At 36.7% G+C, this 24,033-nt stretch overlaps 1 protein-coding gene across 1 annotated transcript in view; it reads right to left on the reverse strand.

Moving 5' to 3' along the window:
- The window catches only part of ctdp1 (CTD (carboxy-terminal domain, RNA polymerase II, polypeptide A) phosphatase, subunit 1), a 117,985-nt gene that overhangs the window by 84,409 nt on the left and 9,543 nt on the right, over positions 1–24,033 (reverse strand). The window contains exons 7-11 of the mRNA XM_056254574.1: positions 23,732–23,898; positions 22,292–23,239; positions 15,135–15,276; positions 13,319–13,543; positions 2,738–2,894 (exon numbers count right to left, since the gene is read on the reverse strand). Coding sequence (XP_056110549.1) covers positions 2,738–2,894; positions 13,319–13,543; positions 15,135–15,276; positions 22,292–23,239; positions 23,732–23,898 — 1,639 coding nt within the window. The remainder of the gene's footprint in view (positions 1–2,737; positions 2,895–13,318; positions 13,544–15,134; positions 15,277–22,291; positions 23,240–23,731; positions 23,899–24,033) is intronic.

Raw genomic sequence — 24,033 nt, forward strand, 5'->3', positions numbered from 1 at the left:
AGTGTAGCTGATGGCAACAGAATTGGGATAAAATAAATAATACATGCAGGGCTAATAATTTCATGCACACAGTTTTTTTTTTTAAATCACACACCCATGACCAATTTAAAGAAATCATTAAATTAAATCATTAATAACGCATAGCCAGCCTGCAGGAAGATGACCTTAAATGAAAAGCAGGGTCAGAGAAGGAAGGCTGGGTGGAGATGTGCTCATAATACATAAGCAAAGCAATATAAGTGCAAAGATTCATATAACACAGCAATAATACTGATGCAGTATGCTGGCAGGAAGATAGTGCCCAGTTCTCCTATTATTGTCCTTTATGTCTGTGTGTATGCTCATGAAAATGTTACCCTTGCTTTTAAAGTAAGGGAACATTTTTGATTCATCTCTCCCTCCATCCAAAAACCACATATAAAAAAAATATATAAAAAAAATAAAAAACCTCTCCTCCCTGTTGTTCCAGGGAAAGTTACACCAATAAATATGTTTATCATTGATTAATGTCTTCCAATTTCATTCACTAATTTAAAAAAGCAAACAAAAAAACATTCGCTTACATGAGCTTTACATTAGCTTTAAGGAGTAAGCTTTAGTGTTCCACTCTTAACATCTATTGAACTTTCTATTTAGCAAATGCATCTTTATTAGGCAGGAACATTTTAATTTTCCTTTTTAAAATTCTTAGCAATTCAATTTGTGCTTTGCTATGATCACAGTAATTTGCTTCTTACATGTCCTCTTCAAACAGTCTTGCCATTAATATTCAGCAGCTTCTGATCTCAGAGGGTGATTAACATTGGCTCACCGTCAGGGAATGTCTTTGGGATATTTGTTCAGGATTTTTAATTAGCTTTTATGAATCTTAAAAGCTTTGTGTGGGGGGAGGAATATAACCGTGGCTGACATGAATTAAACATGTAACGCCACAGTAAATAATTCGATACATGAACTATCAACACAAACGTCAAGCAGGACAACAAAACAGCAATGAAACAAAAGAATAAACATGAACAGGAAAACCAAAATTAAAAAAAAGTTGAAATGTCTCTATGTCTGTCTATATATATATATACTCTCCGGCCAAAAACAAAAAACCCGCTGTTTGGATTTGGGAAAATGGTTAAGACGCAAATGCTATGATTGGATCATTATGTTTCTAGCATTTTATAGACCTTATTCACAAAATCTTTGATTTTGAATGGGAATGAAAGCGAGGCTGTGAGGGACAGACATGCATCTCTTCAATGGGCTGTACTGTTATTTAATGTGTTTTTTGGATTGTTCTGCTCATGAAACACTGGAAAAATATCTTTCCAAGAAATTTCAGTTGACAAAAAACTCCCGACAATATAAGCTGTGGAAAATTGTAAGTAATCTAGGAGCTTTATACAGCTTTTTACAGCGGATGCCATTAGAAACACGACAAGTCTATCCCTCACAGCCTCACTTTCATACCTGTCAGTTTCATACCTGCTCTGAATAAGGTCTATATGTTTGGCAACAGTTCTTCTAACCCTAATTGATGGAGTGTGTAGCTTTTCATTTCTTAAACAACCATGTAGGAAGACTCATCATGGCCATATTCCAGAATGACAGTGCCAAGATTCATCAGGCTCAAATTGTGAAAGAATGGTTGGGAGGGAGCATGAAGAATCATTTTCACACATGAATTGGCACCTTTCTGATGCACCTCTTGATGGAAATAATATCACAACATTTATTTCCTTTAAGAGGCGCATCAGTTTTTGGTCAAGATCTTGTATTCATACTTTGCATGTGACGTCACAAGTACTGGCTGGCGGGCAAGAACGTCGATCTCCAGCAAAGAAACCCAGTTAAACTAATCAAGGACGTCGCCAGTTTTACTATACAAAAGTTGGTGTTTTGAGGTTTGTGATATCTATGGTTTTCAATGAGAACCAGAGATGACCCAACAGTAGAGCTAGATTATTTACGGAGGAATTATTACTGCTCGGTTATCTTAAAAAAAACCTTGTCTGCTAGTAGCTATCAAAAAACAGACTTGATAGCTACTAAAAGACCCATAAGACCTGGAACTACAGGACTCTATGTTGAAAATACCCGTTTGTTGCCCGCCAGGTATCCATGGTAGTCACGTGACTGCAAAGTATGAATTGACAATGCAAGAGTCAAGCACTCAGTAAAGTCAACTCCAGCAAATCCCAAAGACTTTCAATGAATTTAAGTCTGGACTTTAGGTCTGGATTTGCCAAATTCATGTGTGAAAATTATTGTTTTTGGCCAGGGCTCCTAGTATTTTTCCTTATTTCTTTGTATTGTGTTTGTAAAGTAGGCATAAATTACATATGTAAAAATTTTGTGTTCCAACTTTACCGTATTTTGGGGACAAATCTGTACCCAGAAGTGACCCAAATCTAATAAAACCTCCTTTTGGAGATATTTAAAATTGTAAAAAATGCACAAAGTTTTCTGTTAGGCTAACTATATAAACTATTATCGGTCAATAACGATCAGTGGCTGATCAATCGGAGCACCCTTAGACAAAACATTCTGTCAACAGTGCAAGTTGTTGTAATGCGCAGCAGTCAACCACGTGTGCTTGCACATAAAATAGCGTATACTTTGAACAAAGTATACTTTGGTCTTTAGGGTTTGAGTGTGGGTTATGGTATAGTAGCTATAACTAGCTATTTATAAAAACAATTGATGTTTTTAGATAGCTAAGATAACGTGTGTATGTGTGTTTAACCTCTTTATCCATGCTGTCCAGATCTTCCTTGCAGAGTGTGTAGAGTGGCATGGATTCAGACATGCTGGGCTGTCGTTTCCTGCGTGAAGGTCCAGGCTGCTCGTCGTCAGCACTCGATCCTGCAGCCTCGTCCCGCTGCTGAGACCCCTGAGCTAACCTGAACAAACACATCAACAATCAATCGCTCAACATTCATACTCCAGATCAGCGGCTGGTGAAGCAAGTTACAGTGTAATCAGTCACTGGGTCAAATATGTTTCTCAGGCACTACTGGTTGAGTTTGCTCTGACAGAACAGCAACACAGAACAGCAGCTCTCTCAGTCCAAGCAACACCTAAATAAGCAATCAAACATACACACTGCACAAGCCTGTCCACAGCCCACAGCAAATATTCAATCACATCTCCACTTCTGTCAGAGGAGCCACAACATGAAAATTATGATAACTCAGCGCAGGGAGAGAGATGGTCAGAGCAGACAGCGTCTGAAAACGAATAACGTCACACACACGTGCTCCTGCTGTGCAGTCTGTTTAAACCAGTGGTCACCACCCTTTTTAAGCCCAAGATCCCTTACCTCGGCCTTGATAACAGGCAAGATCTACCTATTAGGGATGCAATTTACATAAATTCACATATTTGATCATTGTTTAAAGTCCCCGACGTGAACCAGAAGTTGCAAACGACTTTTCTCCAGTGTTGTGACGTATTTCCGAGAGAAACGGAATACTAAATGAGGCAAAATAGTGGGCGTGGCTTTTTTTCCAACTAGCACCTGATTGGATCTAGAAAAGTAGGTGTTTTCATTCAGCCTGTCTACTGTCAGTTGGAAGGGCGTGGTTACGGATGTTAAGCAGACACCCAAACTGTCAAACCTACGTCATCAGGGAAGGTCCTCCAATGCAGAGGGGAGGGAACATTTCAGATTCTGATTAAAGATTACGAAGCCAAAACATTTTTTTGTGTGGATTGACTTGCATGGATGAATTGTTCACCACAAAATGATCAATTAGGCAAACAAAGTAAGTATGGTCAATTTTGAAATCATGGGGACTTTAAAGGTGCTGTATGTAAGTTTTTGACTGTACTAAAGCATAAAAATTGGAAACAATCTGAGTTCACATACTCGTTTCTCTGAAAAACAATTCTACAGCCAGTTATTTTACTTTGAAATGTGCGTTCCGTGTCGGAATGTCTGTTTTTGATTTGGTCTGTGACTCTGTGCAATACCGCACATTGCCAGTTCACCCAATAATATTTCGCCACCACAGGTTGCCAGGTGGCGGAGAAAACAGCATATTGCAGCCATGGAAGCCAGCGAACAAGAGATGGGTCAGAGATCGCAGATTCTACCCGACCTAAAAAGCCTCCGCACCCATTTAAAAATCTCTATGAACAGGAGCATCTTAAAATGCGATATCAACTCATCATTAATCAATACATCAACTCATCAACTTGCAGTGTGTAAGTGTCCTTGCATTTCATTGTCAATTGCGCTCGTTCCTGTTGCGTGTCCTCAAACTGGCAAACCTTAACCTCTTAAATCCGAAGCGGGGGGCGCTACTAAAATATCAAGTTACATAACAACCACTTGCTTAATCAACACAAAATAGATTTTGTTTTAAAGCTTAGAAGCTTAGCTATACAGTGAATATAAACCACTTAACAAGTGCTTTAAATTTACTGACATATTAGAAGTGCTCTGTTTTAATAGAGTATAAAAAAGTGCTTTACGTGAAAATGTGATCTGTACAATCATAGTACATAACAGATAGACTTGTGTCATATATCGCTGAAAAGGTCTCAGCTAGCAGAATACAAGCATATTTGTTTCAGTTACATCGTGATCCAAATTTTTACGCAGGTGACAAATCAGTAGGATTTCAGTGCAATAAACATTCAGATGTTTAAAAGAAAGTGTTTGTTTTATTTCTCATTCCTTTTTAGATAATTGGTATCAATCTCAGACAGGTTTGTTAAATAGTTTCCCAGGTCTTCTTAGGTAAATGGGAAACCTACTTAAAGAGGTTGTTCCACATTATTAAGCAAATCACAGATTTAATGCAATATGGGGAGCAGGAAAGATCTTTCTGAAGATGAAAATCATGATTTAGAGCACATAAGAACTTGGTCAGATAAAGGTTTAAGGAAAGTTTCTGTCAAAACAAATTAATTGGTTTAAAAGGGAAACTATAAAAAAAGCCACTGTTGAGCAGCAAACAGGTATTTGCTTCTGCTGGTTTCTGGAGTTTTAAGAACCTCTCCAATCCATGCTGGCTGGGAGTTGTGAATAGAGTTTTCAGCCACCCCTAGCCAAAGCTCACTAAGAGAAACGTTTACAGTACAAACATTTTTGTTTGTAACATTAGTAAACCATAGTAGATCACATATCTTTATTTAGAGCAGTCGGTCTCGAGCAATCCCAAACACAACATAAATCTATATGTAGCCTATAGTATAAGCTATAAGACTTCCGGGATCCGATCGTGTCGAGATCATGACGCAGTGTTTTCCAACACCATTTGAAAGTTCAACCAATGGAAACTGTATCTCGGGTATGGTGGCTTGGTATAGTGGACAATGTAACAACGTATAGAGACCAATTGGACACTGTTTTACTCCTGGAGCTTGGATTAATTCGATTGCTCAGATTAACAGGTCTTGATTTACCATGCGCCATAGAATAAGAGCGCACAGCTGAAACAGCGCTGGAAGATCACTCATCCACCAGGATCTTTTTACTTGTTGTTTATTCTATGTACTTTTATTGTAGCATTTACGCAAGCAAGTAGTTCTTATGTTCAGTAAAATCACTTGTTTGGAGGGTTTTCTGGACCCTTGATTAATTATGTTTCGAAATAAACAGCTAGCCTGCCTAATCCGATGTATTGCTTAAAGACAATACATTTAAAATACGTAACTGCAGTGCACTCACTTTATTGGTCCTTGTGTGTCTGCTGAATGTGTTTTGTGCATGAGCCGCACACACCTCAAAACTTCACTTGCTTAATCAACCATTATCGTTATCAATCATTATCAACAATTAATTGACTGTCGATTAATCGTTAGCATCCCTACTACCTATCGAAGAATAGATATAAAAATACAGCCCAGATTGTACTTCTAACTTGAGGCCTTTTATTTAGTATTTTAATTGCATTTGAATTACATAAAATGCTTTGGTTTTAAACTTTAAAATTGATGCTGCCAATAATACTCTGCATCAATTTAACAACACTTGCAGTGAGCAGATCATTTGAAGTGCCATTGTTGACTATAAAAAAAATCCCATTGTTAACAGTAAAATGCTTATTCACTGAAGCTTCTGAAGGTACCATGCTTCAGAAGCATTTTATAAATTAATTGTAATAAGAGTAACAACATTTTCAATTAAGCTAACTGCATTTCTATGCACCATCTTATGCAGCATCACTTTTCACAATGCTATCAGAAGACAAAACTGCTGCAGTGATTTTACCGCGATCAACTGGTTGGCGTCGTCCTTAATATTTTTAAACAAAAACCATATTGTTTTTGATCAATAATTTGACTTCTCATTAATAAGTGAATGTCAGGGTACCCCCAGGATCCTCCTACTTAAATTCAAGGCTTTTTAAGACCTTTTTAATACCATTTCAAATGAAATTCAATGCCAACTTCGTACCCATTTCGACAGAAGTATGAGGGGAAAATGTCAAATCTGTATACATTTTAAACCCTAGAAACTAATTATGTACAAGGAGGCTACTTGAATTAAATAAAACATTTTACTTAAATTATCAGTCATATTTAATACATACGCAACAGCATTGTAGCGCGCACGTGTATGTAGGCCTGTGTTAATTTTGGCAGCCATTTTTGATTTACGAAAATGCTTATTGGTCTTAATCACATTTGAGTCATCCTGTTTTTTATAGTTGTAGTTGACGAAAAGTCTTTGCATTTTTTGTCAACTTTTAGTCAAACTGCAGTTACTTTAGGAAGTTATTTTATATGTAGTCTTTAGACAGAAAATGTCATAATAATTATTCTCTCTAGGCCAATTCAATTAAGCTTATGAGAAATTATTGACATTGTACTCTTTAGCAGTAGCACTTGTGCAGTTCTACATAATTTGGTTCTCCAATGTTTTAGAGTGCCGTACCCCCTGGTGCAGTCACACCTTTTCTGTTAAGGGACAAGATTTGCCCCCTTTAATACATTTTTCCATTTCATTTTTTACCTGCCTACCTTAAAAAAAAAAAAACAGAAAATGAAATAATGCTTTAAATAAACCAATGTTCAATAAATTTGCAATGTTAAAAAAACATTAAAATCGCCAGTAGGTAGCAGTACCTCACTATCTTTATGAGTGAGTCTTTGAGTCATTCATTTATTGAATCTCACGATTCGTTCAAAGCCACATATTTCGTTGCAAAACAGAGCAAGCCTGACAATGCTGTTTTAAACGTAAAACATCAGTTAATGTTACCCTTTTTTCTTTTCTTTTTTACTGTTGTATAAAATCAATGTCGCGTTTGAAATCGTGTGGGTATTCGGGAAACATTGCATTCTTGCTCTTATGAACACTGGTGGATATCAGCCTGCATTTTGATCGCAGATTTAGTCGCACAAACAGCGCAAGCGGCTCGTGGCAGAACACAAACCGACTGAATGACACTTGAATTTAAGTAGAAAATCTTAAATAAAGATCGCTGAACTCCAGCTTGTCTGTGTTTTCAGATCATCCGCGCTTCTTCAGCAGTGTAGAGAGAACGCGCGCGCATGGTTGCCAGATACTATTGAAAAGACCGGGTAGAAAATATGTTCTTTTAACAGAAAAGCTCTTATTTGGGGTTTAAATTCTGTCATTTGTGGCCACAGCGGATTAAACTAGGCTATCTTGTTCTGTAGCCTACCTATGGTTCTGTACCACACTTGCCTAGTAACCATAGTAACGGTGCGCACGCTATCGCCTTTTCTGCTATGACGTGGAGCGCGAGGTGCACTCAACGCTGCATACATTTTGAATTAGCCTACATTAGTAACAGTTAATTTTGTTACGATATGAACTTAATCCTAGCAAAGGCAAAAAAATATATAAGACCTTTGTAACGAAATCCAAGACTTTGTATACTAAATTCAAGGCTTTTAAGGCCTTAATTTGAGATGATCAAATTCAAGACTTTTTCAAGGCTTTTAAGACCCGAGGGTACCCTGGAATGTGCAAAAATCTATGTTTTGAAAACCACCATGTTATTACATTTACCCATTTTTTAATTAATTAAAATGTAATAAAAAATATATTTAGTCAGAATTCATGGGAAATTTTATTTCAATGTCTCATTAAATTGAAAAAGTATAGTCGGCACACCACGGCTCCAAAAATATAGAAATGTATTGACAGACTCTCACAAAGGTGACGTTTCGAGCACACAGCACATCAGATAAAATGAGCACACGAAGAGCCTGCGTGTGCTTGAAAATTCACCTCTGTGAGAGTCTGTCAATACATTTCTATATTTTTAAAGCCGAAGTGTGCTCACTTTATACTTTGTTCTGTTTTTTATTTTTGGCTAAGCACCCACTTTGAGCAATTTGCAAGTGATGTGCAAGCTTTTCTTTGCTGAATATATCATTATATGAAATTAATATGAACATTTTATATAATATTAATAATATGAGAATTATCCATTTTAACTATTAAAATTAATGTATTTAATTAAATCTAACCTTTTATCTCATTACTGCTCAAAACAGTACAACATTTTTTTAAACCTACGTATAGATTTTCTAATAAAACAAATATTACTCTGAAATGTTTTCAAACTAAATATATTAAATTATATTTGCATAAACCTTCAATTTCACTGGTTCATCAATAGGCATGCATATTCATGTTTATATATATATATATATATATATATATATATATATATGTTTATATATTTTTTTTGTATGTTATAAAAGTATTAATTTTTTTTAGGCAACTCTTATTCATATTCTGAAGTCAAAGTTTGAATAACATCATATGTAAAACCCATTTCAAAACATTGTAACAGTAGACCTAGATGCCACATGCTGACCTGTATATCTCAACAGCAGTCTTGGAAAGGTCAACATGTCAGCCCATCAGAAATAATCACTAGCCAACCTACTGACAAAACACACCTACGGTAGTACAAACCAGCAAGACATAGACTCAAGACATTGACTTTCACAGTGTAGACAATGTACACTGATGCATCATGGTAATTAGCAACAGCCTCTAATGCAGCACATCTATGCTTTGAAATTTCCAATCAAACATTTAACTCTTGTACATTCTAGAGCTGTGGAAGGCCCAATGGTTTCCGTAGAAACAATCTAAAAAGGTCCGGTGGGAAAGCTGTAGACTGGTCTGTGAAGCAAACAATCTCTGAAATCACAAAGGAGACAGAGGGACGATTGAGCTTAACAAACCATGTCTTCTGCTGATATGAGAGAGACTGTGACTGACACTAGACTGCACTGGGAGCTTTGCTGGACAGAGCAGCTTCAGGGATACAGGTGTGATGACTCTATCCTTTTGTGCATGGATATATTTTATAGGGATGCTCCAATCAAGATTTTTTCAGGCGATATTGACTACGGATTTCGTCGTCATTATGATTGGCAGATACCGATCCCGATCATTCAAGTTGTATATAAGATCTCTGTTGGCTGTCACTTTAAACCCCTTACACCCTGAAGGCATTTTCATGTACATGGTCTCATTTGACAGAAAACCTTTAAAATAAATTAAGAAAATAAAAAATGTTATGTTACAACACTGGACACACAACATGGATAAGCTACAACAGGTAAATGTCAGCTCTGTGAATTCGGTTGACAAAAACCATTTCTCATTTTTAATCCATCTTCATTTTGATGAACCGATCTTTTCATCTATGCTTTTTTCATTCGATGTGCGAACAAAACTTCATCAAATATTATTTGTAACATGTCTACCATTAAATAATCACAATAAGCTTTGAGTTTTCTTATTGATTTGTTATTGTTTTGATATAAAACAAAGTCAAATAATTCAAATTCTGTTCATTTTATATACCTAAATTCAAACCATAAATGTTATTATGACACTCTTTGACACTCACAAAGAAAATCTAGTTATAGATCTAGCGGGATTTCTTGTTATCCTTAAAGAGCTTCTTCTTAAAGAACTGGTCCTGGATCAGGGTCAGATATTAAATGCTCTGTCAACCACAATGAACATTCATACTAAATCAGATAATTCCCATTGTCGTAGTCCGGCACCTCAATTGTATGATGTTGTGCCGTGTGACAAGGCCCATACATTTTCATATATTTTTATATTTAAAATAAAATGCTGAAAACTTAGGGAATGAACTTAAGCATGGTTTAAGTTATACAAAACTGGGAGATTTACACTTTGATGGAAGAAAGCATGATCAAATTAGCCATAATATTTAATAAACGGACACATTAAGGGTGAAGGATGTGTACTGGATGAAGGATATCTTACAATGTTATAGAGATTATAGTTTATAATAAATTATCAATTGACGAAAATTTAGATGGACTCCTTTTAAAATAAATATAATTTTCCCCCTCTAGCTCAAGACGTCATTAAAAAGACTTAGAAATCACATCTTAAATCTTTCATTCTCTGATATTTACAGGTTTCCCATGAACTCTGACAAATTGGCAAAGTTTTTAGACATCTGTCTTCACATTCGCCTAAAAACATCTTTCAGTGGCACATACAGTTCTTTTCTATTTTGCTACCTAGCAACAAAAGACAGACATGGATGATTTTGTATTGATGCTTGTGTCCTCTCATTTTCTGTTCTTGAATCATTCAACAAGGCCTGTTGCCTGGAGACATCCTCTCGACAGCAGCACAAGAGCACTCACTGCCAGCCTACATGTGGCGTGCCGTAACAGGGCATCATGCAGTCCAGCTATTCATTCAATATATCAGGCCTGCTGTAAAGTTGAGTGCTCATTATGATATATTAGTTCAGCTTGCAGATGCCCAGAGTGTATCTGTCTGGAGAGTTAGTCAGGTAGAGCTGTTGTTTAAATATTAAATTTAGCTGTGAACTCCTGTAAATGGCTCCTAGAGGACAGCGTATTGCTTTATTAAATCTGCAGCCCCCTACATGGACAGCAAGAGCAAGGATAAAGCAGAAACAAGACAAATGGAAGGAGACTGTGATTAAGCTAAGAGCAGTAAACAAATGTCTAAAGACAAGATCAGGAAAAGTGTGCCCAATCCTTCTCCTGCAGAGTTGAGATCCAGCTATAATCCACACCTAAACAGCCAATCGATTTCTCCAGGTTTATTTCAAAATCACAGGCAGGAGTGGCACTACGGGTGTCCAATGGACACAACTGGCCAAAAGTTTGGAATAATTATCTGCATTTTATATATAGCTGCAAAAATATAATAAAAACAGTAATATTGTGAAATATTATTACCATTTTTTTCAAAACATTTTAAAATGTAATTTATTCTTGTGATGGCAGCAGCCATTACTCTATTCTACAGTGTCACATGATTCTTCAGAAGTCATTCTACTATGGTGATTTGGTGAAATAATAAATGTCTTATTATCAATGTTAAAGTCGGCATGAAATCAAATTTGACAAATCTTCATAAATGATTTATCTGTGCACTTCATTATTTTTTTAAAATTCATGTACCGTTATAATCTTTAATCAAATACATTACCCTTCCCTCCCCCCTCGAAACGACCACTCTTCTCTTTCGGTCACGTGCAATGGTGAAAGGGTGCGGCCAGAGCCGATGAGGGTGCGGCTATCGGTGCACCGCCTCTCAGAGAAGATACATTCAAATCTGCCTCCATGTTGTTTGCAACGCCCAACCTCCAACGATCCAATCAATTCCCGAAGGACGAAATCAAGCCCCGCCCTACATTTTTTTCTAATTTCAGAAGCCGTTTCACTCGGATATACGTCACAACAAGGAAAAAATGACAATCTCAACTTCCGTTTCATGCCGACTTTAAAGCAGCAGTCCGTAGTTATTCCTCTTTGTCGCCATCTCTGTTCGAAATCTGCAATTGCAGTCATCTTATCAACTTTACGTGAGTTGGACCTCGGCACAGCACAGCGCGGATGAATCCAATGTTTTGAGGAGAATGGGCAGCTGTCAGTCACCGCGCCGGTATGGATACTGGCATTCAGAATCACAGATTATACTTTTTGGAAGTATGACCAACATAAGAATTGCAACACGCAATATGGCATAATACGTCTCGCCTTCTAAATAAAAGAGCCAATAGCTGATTGGTAAAATGATCGCGTCACTGAAGCTTTCGTTAGAAGCTCCAGTTGCTAAAGAAACAGTCAGTGTTCCGAGACGCGCACTTATGATTGCGCATGCGCATTGGCTACTCCAGCCAGAAAAATTTATTTTAAGTTTTATGTCATGCTTTTGACAACATTTATGACAGTTGTTGTCAGATTTCATTGGTGATTTCAAATACGAAATGTAATGGTTAGATTGGTGAACAGCTTTAGAGAATTTGATGTTTCCCCAATCAAAGAGACAATGCACTTGCATGACTGAATTTGTTGAGCACAAAATAAGAAGTTTTTAATAATGTAAATGACCACTCTTTTTCATAAATTTAAAATGATTAGGGGCTGGAGCTTAGCACCAGAAAAAGCATTCTTAAAGTATCATAAGTGGTCTATACGACTCACGCATTATATTCCAAGTCTCTTTTGAAGTCATAAAATATCTTTGTGAGTGTAACAAATCAAAATAGAAGTTTCAAATATAAAAGTTGTATAAACCAATTTTTATTATGTTTTTTTGTATTCATTCTCATTATACTGAACAGCATGGGAAGGATATTTTTTAAAGTTCTCATTTTGTGTTCCACTGCAGACAGAAAGTCATACAGGAACAACTCATGAGTAAATAATAACTGTTCCTAAGGTGAACCATTTCTTTTCTAATTTATTCCTCGGCTGAACAAATGCTGACGCAGGAGGTGCTGTTTTTTTCTCCTCTTCTTCGATCAGCATTTACAAGCTTGTTTTTATTATTCACTTGTCACAGCAATGACCAAAGGTGCTGATGGAATTTGCAAATAATTTCTGTTTCACAATCTCAGGGCTGCCAAGGCGCCATGCTTTATTTCTCGCAGATTTTATTTAGAGCTTAAAGATTAATGTGAAATAGACTGCATGAGAAATCCAATAGGAGCTGGGAAAGAAAAAGGCAAGCACAGCATACAGGCCATCAGGGAAGGTCTTACTGACCAGGCACATTTCCCACTGGCCTTTCATACAAATGCCTAATAAGTATAAAATCAAACATCATATATCATTATACTCCCTTGCTCTTTAAAAAGAAGAAGTTTTATGTACTGTGCCGAAAGTGCAAAAGTAGACCCATAAGACCTATTCATGATTCTGATACAACCATGAGTTCATTAATATGTTATATTTACACATCAACATCTATCTGACATTCAGTGACAGGTTTGAAGAAAATCAGTGTGAACTACCAAACATGACAAATAATTATATAAAAAAACAACAACATAAAAAGTACATCACGTACCTGAGGGTGGACATATCTCCCTTAGTCGACATGGACGATCCATGCGAGTGCAGATAAGAGGGTGGACGGGAGGCCTGGGGACCCCGGCGGATCAGTTTGCCGGTGACGGGGTCATAGGTCCGCATTTCCGGTGGTGCAAGAGACTTGTGCTGAACAGGAGGGGCCTGGAAGAGAGGCCTCGGGACGGACCCCTGGAGGTCTAGAAATGCGGCGGGACTATTGCTCCTGAAGGACAGTGAAAAATGTTCCACATTTTCGTTTGTTCAGATTGCATATCAAAAAATGCCACCACGTTATGAACCACTCAGATACTTTTCTAACTTTTGTTTTTAAATTAATAAACAACAATAATAATAATAATAATGTCAAATGAAATCAGTCAAAATGACCGGTTTATAAGGGTTAAGCGGATAGGTTACATAAAAAATAGGTTACTTTATATCTTAAGTGGAACACAAAAGGAGAAGTTTTGAAAAATGTTAACAATGGAGTGAGTGAGGACAGATGCTCCCATGGTAAAACGGCCCCCCAAAAAACCCATAAGGCCCATTCGCACCAATAACAATAACTATATTAGTGTTCACTCCAATGGACAATAATTTTCTGTTTATTATAAGCGTGAGCTGCATTTATGTCATTTAGATGTTTAAATGCTCAAACTCTTTAAAATTAATTAAACTGATTGGATGCCAATGTTTTTATTGTTCATTAGCTAGGGAAAAAATGGTCAAAGTGATTCCAATGAGACTATTCCTCTGTGTCATTATCATTATAGTTGTGGACTTCTCTGTTCTCATAGGATTAGAAGAACAATTAAAACTTTATAGTTGTGCATGGCCTTTAAAGGTAACAAAAGTATTTCATATAAATAGTTCAGTTGTGAGCTATATTTCAAGTCATCTGAAGCCATATGATGACTTTGTGAGAACAAACAGACTGAAAAATCATGCTTGACAGTCGTGGTGACAATTCACTTTGCATTGATATTCTGTGCCACGAAGGAAATTCATGTGCATTTGGAACAAAATGCCATTTTTAACTCAATAATTTAAAATTATTTAATACTGCAAAAGTCAGTAAACGCTGAAAGATTTCTTGGTAAATTTGAGAAGTTCAGTGTTTCATATTCTATGTATGATTGTTGCAGTTCAGCAAGTGCAAAACACAATGAAAATACTGATAAAACGGAATGTTGTTGTTACAGTATTAGGCTCAATCCCATTTCACCCTTGCCCCTACCCTATGTTTTTGAGTGTACCCCTTGGCCCTTAAAACAGAGTTACAAGGGCCATGGGGTTGAAATATTCCCCTACGAAATGGAACAACCCTTCATGAACCCGATGATGGCTCTGACGTTACGGAAGCGACGATTTTGACATGACAACGCCTGACAATGAGCGCCGCTGCTCTTACCTCTGAGGAAACATGATGATTATAACATTCCTTCCTCGAAATGTATGTCTTTTCTGTTTCGGAAAGGTAATTTATTATACAATTTCTTAATTTAAATGACTATATTATTATTATAAGAGTAAATAAAGTGCATGGAGGTGTCATCTGGGGCTAAATTTAAATGTTTAACCATTTGCGAAGCCATCTCGCCGGTGATTCTGGGAACTTTCTCGTAGCCCTCCGTTCAGAGTGTGCCTCTGAAAAATCTCCGTTTCGAGGGCTATGTACCCCTACCCCTTCGCAAGGGGTAGGGGGAAGGGGTGAATTGGGATTGAGCCTTAATAACGCAAGGCCCATCTGAACAAAGGATAAAAGAAAAGCAAGAAAGACAGAGGCGAAGGGAAGGACTGCAAGAGATAAATACCTGTGTGATTTGTTATAGTCCTCTTTGAGAGGAAAGAGTTGCTCCTCTATTCGCTCCCAGCGCTCCAAGCAGCCCCACAACCAATCAGGATTTACCACATGAAGATGTTTACAGTCCTGAGCTTGACGAACTTTCTCTGTACCTGACAGAGACACATATATAAATTGAAATAAACAACACCACACTTTCAATGTGCAAGTTTCTTGCCAGTGTCTCTCACTCCACTATCAGCTGAGAGGAATGTACAGTGCCACAGGCAAAAGAAAACTACCATCTGAATTGAACGTGTTAAGAAAAGAAGAAAAGTTTACCAATTTACAAATCACTGCTACTGGCTATCAAAAATACAGTAATAATTTTTCAAGTTTTAAAAAAACTAAACCTTTGGAATCGAGAACAGATGTGGTTCTCGAATTGATCTGTACATACGATACAACAGTAGACAAATGGAATGAGTAACATGCTTCTCTAGGTAGCGACTAACAGCGGTAACTAAATTGACACGCAGCCATATTACTATTATACAGTATATATTACAGTCATATATTAATACATCAAACTATTGTCTTATATTGCTGCAATTTTATAAAATAATACACTACTGTTCAAAAGTGTGGTTAGAAAGATTTTAAAAAATATTTATTCTTTTATTCTGCAAGGACACATTAAAATGATCACAGTAAAGTTACAGTAAAGACATGCCACAAACGATTTATTTTTCAAATAAATGCTATGTTTATATTTCTATTTCTTTTGTTTGCTGTTTCTTTCTATTCATCAATCATGAATTATAAATCAGGCACAAAATCACTCAAGGACTGAGACATTTTCAAAAAATGTTTAAAGACATCTTTTTCGTAAGCACCTGACAATTAATACTAGCACTTACCTTTTCTATTCTATTCGCTTTGTTTTTCTAATAAAAAATAAAGAAAGAAAGAAAGAAAGAAAGAAAACTTGCTATGTGTACTGTGCTTGACTAACTGAAACTTGTTACAGCACTTGTACACTGTTGCCCTCTTGCTTTTCTGATTGCTTCTATTGTTCTCATTTGTCAATCGCTTTGGATAAAAGTGTCTGCTAAATGATTAAATGTAAATGAAAAAATGTAATGAAGCAGCAAACTTGTTTTTAACATTGATAAGTGTTTCTTAAACAGCAAATCAGCATAATTTCTGAAGGATCATGTTACACTGAAGACTGGAGTAATTTCAGCGTCGTCATCACAAGAATAAATTATATTTTAAATGATATTTAAATAGAAAACTTACTTTAAATTGTAGGAATATTTCAGAATTGTAATGGGTCTCATTCACCAAACATGCAACAAATTTGGTGTGAAATCTGCGTACCAACGTTATCATGAAAAAATGATTCAAAAACGTTCGTACTAAAATCTATCCTAAACTTAAGCAAAATGTACGCAATTTCATCTTAAACATATTCCATCATATACTGTGAAAGACTAAGAACAGCTCGTTATAGCTTCAGCTGTGAGGTTTCTCTGAATAAAGCAGCAGACATACGCAGATATTTAAATCCAGGTCTGTATAAAATCTCATATGGAAATGTTTTGGGTGTTTTATGCAAATGAATAAACTCATGCATGCGGGCGCTCATTTAGAATACTTTTGAATTGTAGTGTATAATTTAATGAAAGTTAATAAAATATCTGCAATAAAAATAAAAAAACATTCAGACAATCAAGACTTGACATTTGAAAACACAACAGCATTAAAACTTTCTACAATAGCTTTTATGATGGAATTTAATTATCGAAACCCAGCAGCAAAAACATCTTGATGAAGTGATTGGGTTCATAAAGTATTATTATATTACAGGAGATTTGTATCGATTTTATTGTTTTCAATCTCCTTGCATTTCGATGTAATTTAATGCATTAAATTGAAAATGCAATCAGAGTTTTGAGCATGTGATGACTAAAGAACAGTTACACAATTCTACATCTGCCTGCTGTCTAGATCCATGCATACATATTTTTCTACCATTGTAGTCAAAATTGTGTGGTGCCATGAGCAAAAGTTATGCTTGTCTTATCAAACACCACTAATCATGTTGGTCCAAATAGGACATGAATAAAATCTGCTCACATCCACCTACTGACTTTCATTATGGAACGTCCTGTTTCGCTGCTCTTGTCTGAATCGATCATGTGTGAAGTTGTGTCTGTAAAAGCGAGGGATTAGAAAGCGGGAAGGACATCCACGCAATTACACAATCCAGCCACCAGACAAATAATTTGGCATCAAAGGCTGAGATCTGTAAAAAGCTGTCAAAAAAAAATATACAGTACAGGGAGAGAAAATTTGGCAGCTCTTCGCTTATTTTTTCTCCCGTATGGCTTTGTGGATTTCCTTCCACTCTTCCTCTCATTAGCCGTTCAACATTTAAACCGTCTTGCGGTTTCTGTCTTTGGCAGAGCTGAGGCTGCTGTCGGACAAATTTGGGGGGGGGTGTAACAGTTTAATATAGCAGTGTGGTGACATTGGAGTGTGGAAATGTTTGCTTAATGCTTAATGGTGGCCAATTAGACAGCACTCGACAGTAATTACATTTGCACTTGATCGTCCAAGTGTGTGTCTCAGTGTGTGTATGTGGGCTTCTTCGGGGGTGGATAGTGTCAAGATGAGCACAGAGGAACAATAAACTCATTTAAGTTTGAATAAATAAAGTTCATGAAGCTCCAAGTCTGTGTGTCAGACTTGATGTTGACCTTCGGCTAATTCCCTTCCTGTTATGTACACTTTAAAGTGAAACAGCAGGTTATGTCATCTAGAAGTTATTCTGCCAGAGAAGAGGATGACGCTAAAATAATAAAAGCATCATAAACTGCTTGATCTGCATGATGCATAATTCAATAGCAATGTGTATATCCAGAATTGCGAAGAAGAATATGCATAAAACATTTTCAAATGAAGCACAGTTTCAATTCCACGTCTTCAAGAAAACAATCTTCATTTCCTAGGATACTGGTGCAAAGTATAAGTAATATATAAAAGTATAAGAAATTTTGTCTTTGTATTTTACTTTTATTTTCAATAAAAAATTAATCAAATGACTACGTCGTGTGGTTTAATTTAACTATCAAGTCAAAAGTAACGATTTCAGTAAGTAAAAAAATACCAATTGGTTGTACCACATGACTGATTTCATTTGGCATACTTTTTTTAGAATTATAATAATTTGAAATAATAATTAAATTCTTTAGCAAATAATTGTTAAAGATTATTACAAACTGCTTTTTATCTTTTCAAGAATTTAGATTTTTATGTTCCCCAAAAATATAAAAATGTATTTTTAAAAAAATTATATAAACTTTAAAAAAACTTTATAGAAGTGAATAAAAACTGTGCATCATGTTGATCCATATCATAGTGCAAACATAGACTGTATAGTTATGATTGTAGGGGTGTAATGATACCCTCATGTCACGATTCGATACATATCACGATACTGAACTCACGATACGATATTATTGCGATACTCCAAGACATATATTAAACTGATTAAAATGCTAAATTTGTTGTTACATTGGGGTGGAAATGAATAAGCTTGGACTTGGGGCTGGTAACCCAATGCACAGGACAATAGTGACACCAGAATACAAATATTCATGATTCTGAAGCTGAAAATACAGAATTATTTTAGACAAATATGCTTGCACTCTGTCACTGATTAGATATATTAAAAATAATGTAGGCCACTTTTTACTGGTAACATAAGACATTTGGCATTATCAGGACCCAAAAAATTCAATTATTATACATTATATTCAACATTATACATAGTAGTTTAATGTAGTACTGACACTAAAACTCTGTAAACTTGAACTTTTTCTAACACAGTAATTTTCATTTTGGGTGAACTATACAGTCACATTTTTGTATTGTTTTTATACATTTATTGTTACACCCCTATATGATTGTCAATGTCACATTCCAAACCTCACTGACACACAAAATTAAAATTGTGGCATGCATATAAAAGAAAGCCATTGTGCTACAGTTGGAAATGTTTTGTCTGGAAAAGAAAAGGAGCCTGGAGTGTCTGCACTCTGCAGTCAGCCATGACTTGACAAAAGAGGGCATCATAGTAACAGCGACCTCTCTAATGGTGCTGTGCTACACCTGGACTTTACAGGAACTGTCATTCAAATCCTGTTCTGCTACGAACATCAGATTCAGGTGCGAAGGGTGAGAACTGACAACTTTTTTTTCTCTTACAGATAAAGAGCAAGTAGAGAGAAACAAACAAAGCGCTAATCATCTTACTAAGCCCATCATTTGTGTTGACCTCTCTAATTAGCACAGAGTTGAGACAAAGTTCATCTCCACTGCTTATGACACAATGCACCAATCAGGCGAGTCAGATATATCTCTTAAAAAATTACCAATCAACACCTCTATGAGATCTGCTCATCACATTAACAAAAGGATCAAAATAAACCACAACTTAACACAGAGCACTGAGCATTTAAATATAACACAGATATGAGTAAGCAGACAAACCTGTCAAAAAACGTATTTTTTTGAGAACTGTGATCATTTGGTGCAAAACATTTTTTGAATACCCTTTTGAAAAATTGCAATTAAATGTCTATTTATCAGTAAGACGTGTCTGATCGGTGCCTAGTGAACAGCTTAATTATACAGGACATTAGGCTGCACGACTTGGGAGGAAAAATCGAATTGTGATTTTTCTGATAAAATTGTGATTACGATTAAAAATTAGCTGTTTGTTTGAAGGGCTGCACAAGTTGGCCAAACATTTTATGATATCATATATAATATGTGTATACGAACTATAATATAATATTAATGATAATACTTTTACAGTACAAACTGTAAAATTACCATACGGAAATTTATGGCCGTTCATTTTCAAACATTAAATCTTCGATTTTGCCAGAAAACCTTAGGAAGACCTTAAAGCTTCTATTTTGTTGACAACAGTCAGTTTATAAGCGCCTCTCATTACAAGTATGGGAAGATGGTCGGCGCATGTTCCCAAATGCACGTTATAGTGACCCAAACTCAGATGCAGAGTTGAAGCTCGTGTGGAGCAACATTTATTGTGAAGACACTGAAAACACTGGATCATGAGCGGCACACGTGCAAATGAATAGAAGATGCTTTGCTCTGAAACACGCAGCACGTATATTTATTTAATCAAATCACAGCTTTTGAGATTTGATAATCGCACTAGACCATAACCCCAATTTCAGTTTTATTTGGATTATATTTACATTTACATATTTACATATAGCAGACGCATTTTTCCAAAGTGACTTACAAATTAGGACTAAATTAAAGCGAGTCATCATGACGTGAAGAGGCAAAACCAACGCAGTGCTCAAAATACAAAGTGCAGGCATTTCTCAGAGTAGCATAAGCCAGACAAGGGAGGATTAAGGGAAAAGGAAAGAGTTTTTTATTTTTTATTATGAGGTTAAGTGCTCACGGAAGAGATTGAGAAAGAGATTTTCAGTTGTCTTTTGAATGTTGTCAGGGATTCTGCATTGTGGATGACGGTGGGGAGATCATTCCACCAGCATGGAACCGTGAATGAGAATGTTCTAGAGAGTGATTTTCTGGCTCTCTGTGATGGTACCACGAGCCGTCACTCATTGCATGAGCATGATTAATCATGCAGCCCTTCAGGACTTCCCTAAGGCCAACTAGTTGTTCAGACAAGCCACTGACTAGCAGTGGTGGGTAGGGGTGAATCCATTCCATTACATATTTAAGGTAATATAATTTGACTACTTTCTGTATAGTTTTAGATTACTTTTGAACCAACTCATTTATCACATTGATTTGAATAGGATAATTTTCTACCATATTGATATAAAATACAAAGATAAAGAAAATATATTGCATTCTTTGTTATCAACAACATAAAGTGCATTAAATTTTACATTACGTCAGGGTCTCCCACAAAGGGGTTCATGATGTAACTGCAAGAAAGCATGAAAATAAAAATAAAGAACTATCAAAATAAAACAAATATTTTATGTTTACCTGCATGTTATGTGACCATTAACCGACATCAGTGGACCGTGAACTTAATCTTATTATTTAATTAATTGTATTATTGATCTAACTTATTAAGTTAAAATCTCAGTGGGTACTTCAAGTAAATATATTAGGTCAAAGAGGTTCAGCTGGCAAAAAAGTTGGTGAATACCTGCATTGCATGTAAATATGAAATGACGTGAATTTGTACATTTTAATGTGTTTGAAAGACAAAAGCCTGTAAGGACTGTAAACATGGCTAAATGACTCACTGAGTAATAATTTAAATAATAATTAATGTGTTCGTTAAGCGCTGATTAGATATGCAGTGTTGAGAAAACACTTCTTAAAAGTGAAATGATTTCTGTGGATCTCAGTTTTCAGTGATAGGCTCATCATGACTAGTGGCTGGTCTGTGTATGCAATTCCACAAACCTGGAAGACCTTCTGAACACATACAAGTAGTAGGCTTGTTTAGAAAGGAAAATGGAAAAGATAATAATAAAAAAAGTAGTATGAAGAATCATTAAATTATGAATAATTTACTGCCATTGTGAGAATAACATGTCCAATGTCCAATTTCACTGTCCAGTGGTCATGCCTTAACTGCAATTTCTAGTATTGCATCCTTCTCATGGGCATTTAATAATTTGTGACTTTTCAGTCTTAGTTTAATCTCTTTTTTGGCTTATTTTATCTGTAAAAGAAAACGTGCCTAATAATTCTGCCCACCTGAATATAAGGCGTTTTTCATTTCCAGCCTTCATGAACAAGTATCACTTATAAATGATTGAATAATACAAAATGAATAGTAGTTATTAAGATTAATGTGGTTTGTAATTGGCAAAACGTGCCTGGAAAAAAACATATGATCAGAAAATCAACGTGCCTTATAAGTACTTAATCTTTAGAATCTGATTATGTAATCCAGATTACATGTAATCAGTTACTACCCAGCACTGCTGACTAGTCACTTATAGTCATATAGAAAATATTCTTTCTTTACTAATGTGTTTTAAGCATGCGTGACTGTTAATATTTTCTTACATCTTCAGTTTCCACTGATTGTGACTGATAGCATTGAGACTTCAGATAGTCTACCCACAAATGAATCTGACTCACCTGCACGTGCAGCAATAAGGTGGGTGGTGCGGTTAGGGTCTTTGGCATTGAGCACCAAGGTCTTGCCAAGCTTGGCACCCAGTGCCTTGGCGTGATACCACTCTCTCGTGCGCTCCATTGGGTAGTTGGTGGGATACAGGCCGCTGAAAATGATCGTAGTGCCCTCCAGCGAGCGGCCTTTCAGTTCCGGAACGATTTTTCGAATGTCCGGAGTCTCTGAACTTTCTTTCCTAAGGAAGGCCTCATAGCGTGAGTAATACTCACTGTGGATTCGAACCAAAACCTCCTCTAAGTAAATGAGGTGGTCGTCCTGGTCAATATCTTCCTCTTCCTCATCATCCTCATCCTCCATACTATGATCTAAAGACTCCTCACCCATAGTGACACCTGACTGCTCACTGTTTTGAGACTCTGTTTCAACTTCCTTCTTGTCGGAACAGCCGTTGCCTAAATCACTGAGACCCTCGGGATCTGTTTCTGGGACATCGTCCCCCTCTGTCCTCGGTTTGTCCCCATCCCCATCATCCTCTTTGATTTTACACTCCTCTGTTTTTGTTTGTTTGGTTTTCCCCGCATCCACTGGCTGTCCTTCGCCATCACTGTCAGATAATCCCATTTTACCCTCGCTTTCGCTGTCGCTCGAAAGGTCAAAATCCAGATCATTGGCAGTGGCGTCAGGAGCAGTGTTTGGGATGTCAGTCTCACCTGAGGTAGATGTCACACCTGAGCTGCCCTCTCCCTCCGTTTTCACATTACACTTGTCATCTCTGCTCTCACTCTCCCCTGTGGGGTGAGTCCTCTCATTGGCTGAAGCTCCCTGAGTGGTGGTGGCAGAGGACAACTCCTCATGCCCAGTCTTTCTGTCTTTGCTGGATTTCCTGAAGCCGTTTCTCTGTTCCTCCTGTCCTGATGATTCCAAGTTCTCTGCAGGTCGCCCAGCCTGGCTACCTACAGCATGGTAACAGAAGTAATGCTTGGTTAGTATTAATATAACAATTAGTTCTTTCAAACATTCACTCTAGATATATACAATAGAACAAGAAGAAGAGAAGATCTTTTTGATGAAATCAAAAGGGACAGAAAGGACTGAGGGACAGAAAGCTCTCAGATTTCATCAAAAAGATCATTTGTGTTCCGAAGATGAACGACAGACTTTTCTTTTTTGGGTGAACTAATCCGTTAATAGAATGCTAATCAACATCAAACTTTACTGGAATCAATTGCATGTCGAGTCTCTTGTGCATTTCATATGAGCAGCACTATTTGTGTGTCTAGTGCAGAGTTACTCTTTGAGATGCTCTTGTCACAAGTCACTTTAGGTTAGGATACTGTGTAAGAAGGTAGCCTATATGGACAAGATATTAGGGCAGGTCACTTAGGGTAATTTGCAGTTCGCCAAGCTATAACGTTAAATAGAGTCACTGGGAATATGAACATTACCTTTTTTGGCCATCTGGGCCTCTCGTGAGCCCGGTGGGGCGTTGATGTCACCGGTGCCCTGGAAGTAGATATATTTCTTCACTGTGATGAGGTTGGGGGCGAACTTCCACACATCCTCTCTATCGTCTATGATGCACACCATGGAGTCTCCACAGGGGAACAAATTTCTACAAAAGGCACACCAGTTTTTATACTGACATTTTGATATGCTCATATTTAGCAGCTGGTGGTCGGTTATGACTAAATAAGCAGAACCCAGACAGTGCCAGCCTGCCTAGACCAAAATGTCAATGAGCATTTTA

The sequence above is a fragment of the Rhinichthys klamathensis genome, unplaced genomic scaffold, assembly GCF_029890125.1.
Source record: "Rhinichthys klamathensis goyatoka isolate OS25496 unplaced genomic scaffold, OSU_Roscu_1.1 h1tg000111l_1, whole genome shotgun sequence".
Lineage (NCBI taxonomy): Eukaryota > Metazoa > Chordata > Actinopteri > Cypriniformes > Leuciscidae > Rhinichthys > Rhinichthys klamathensis.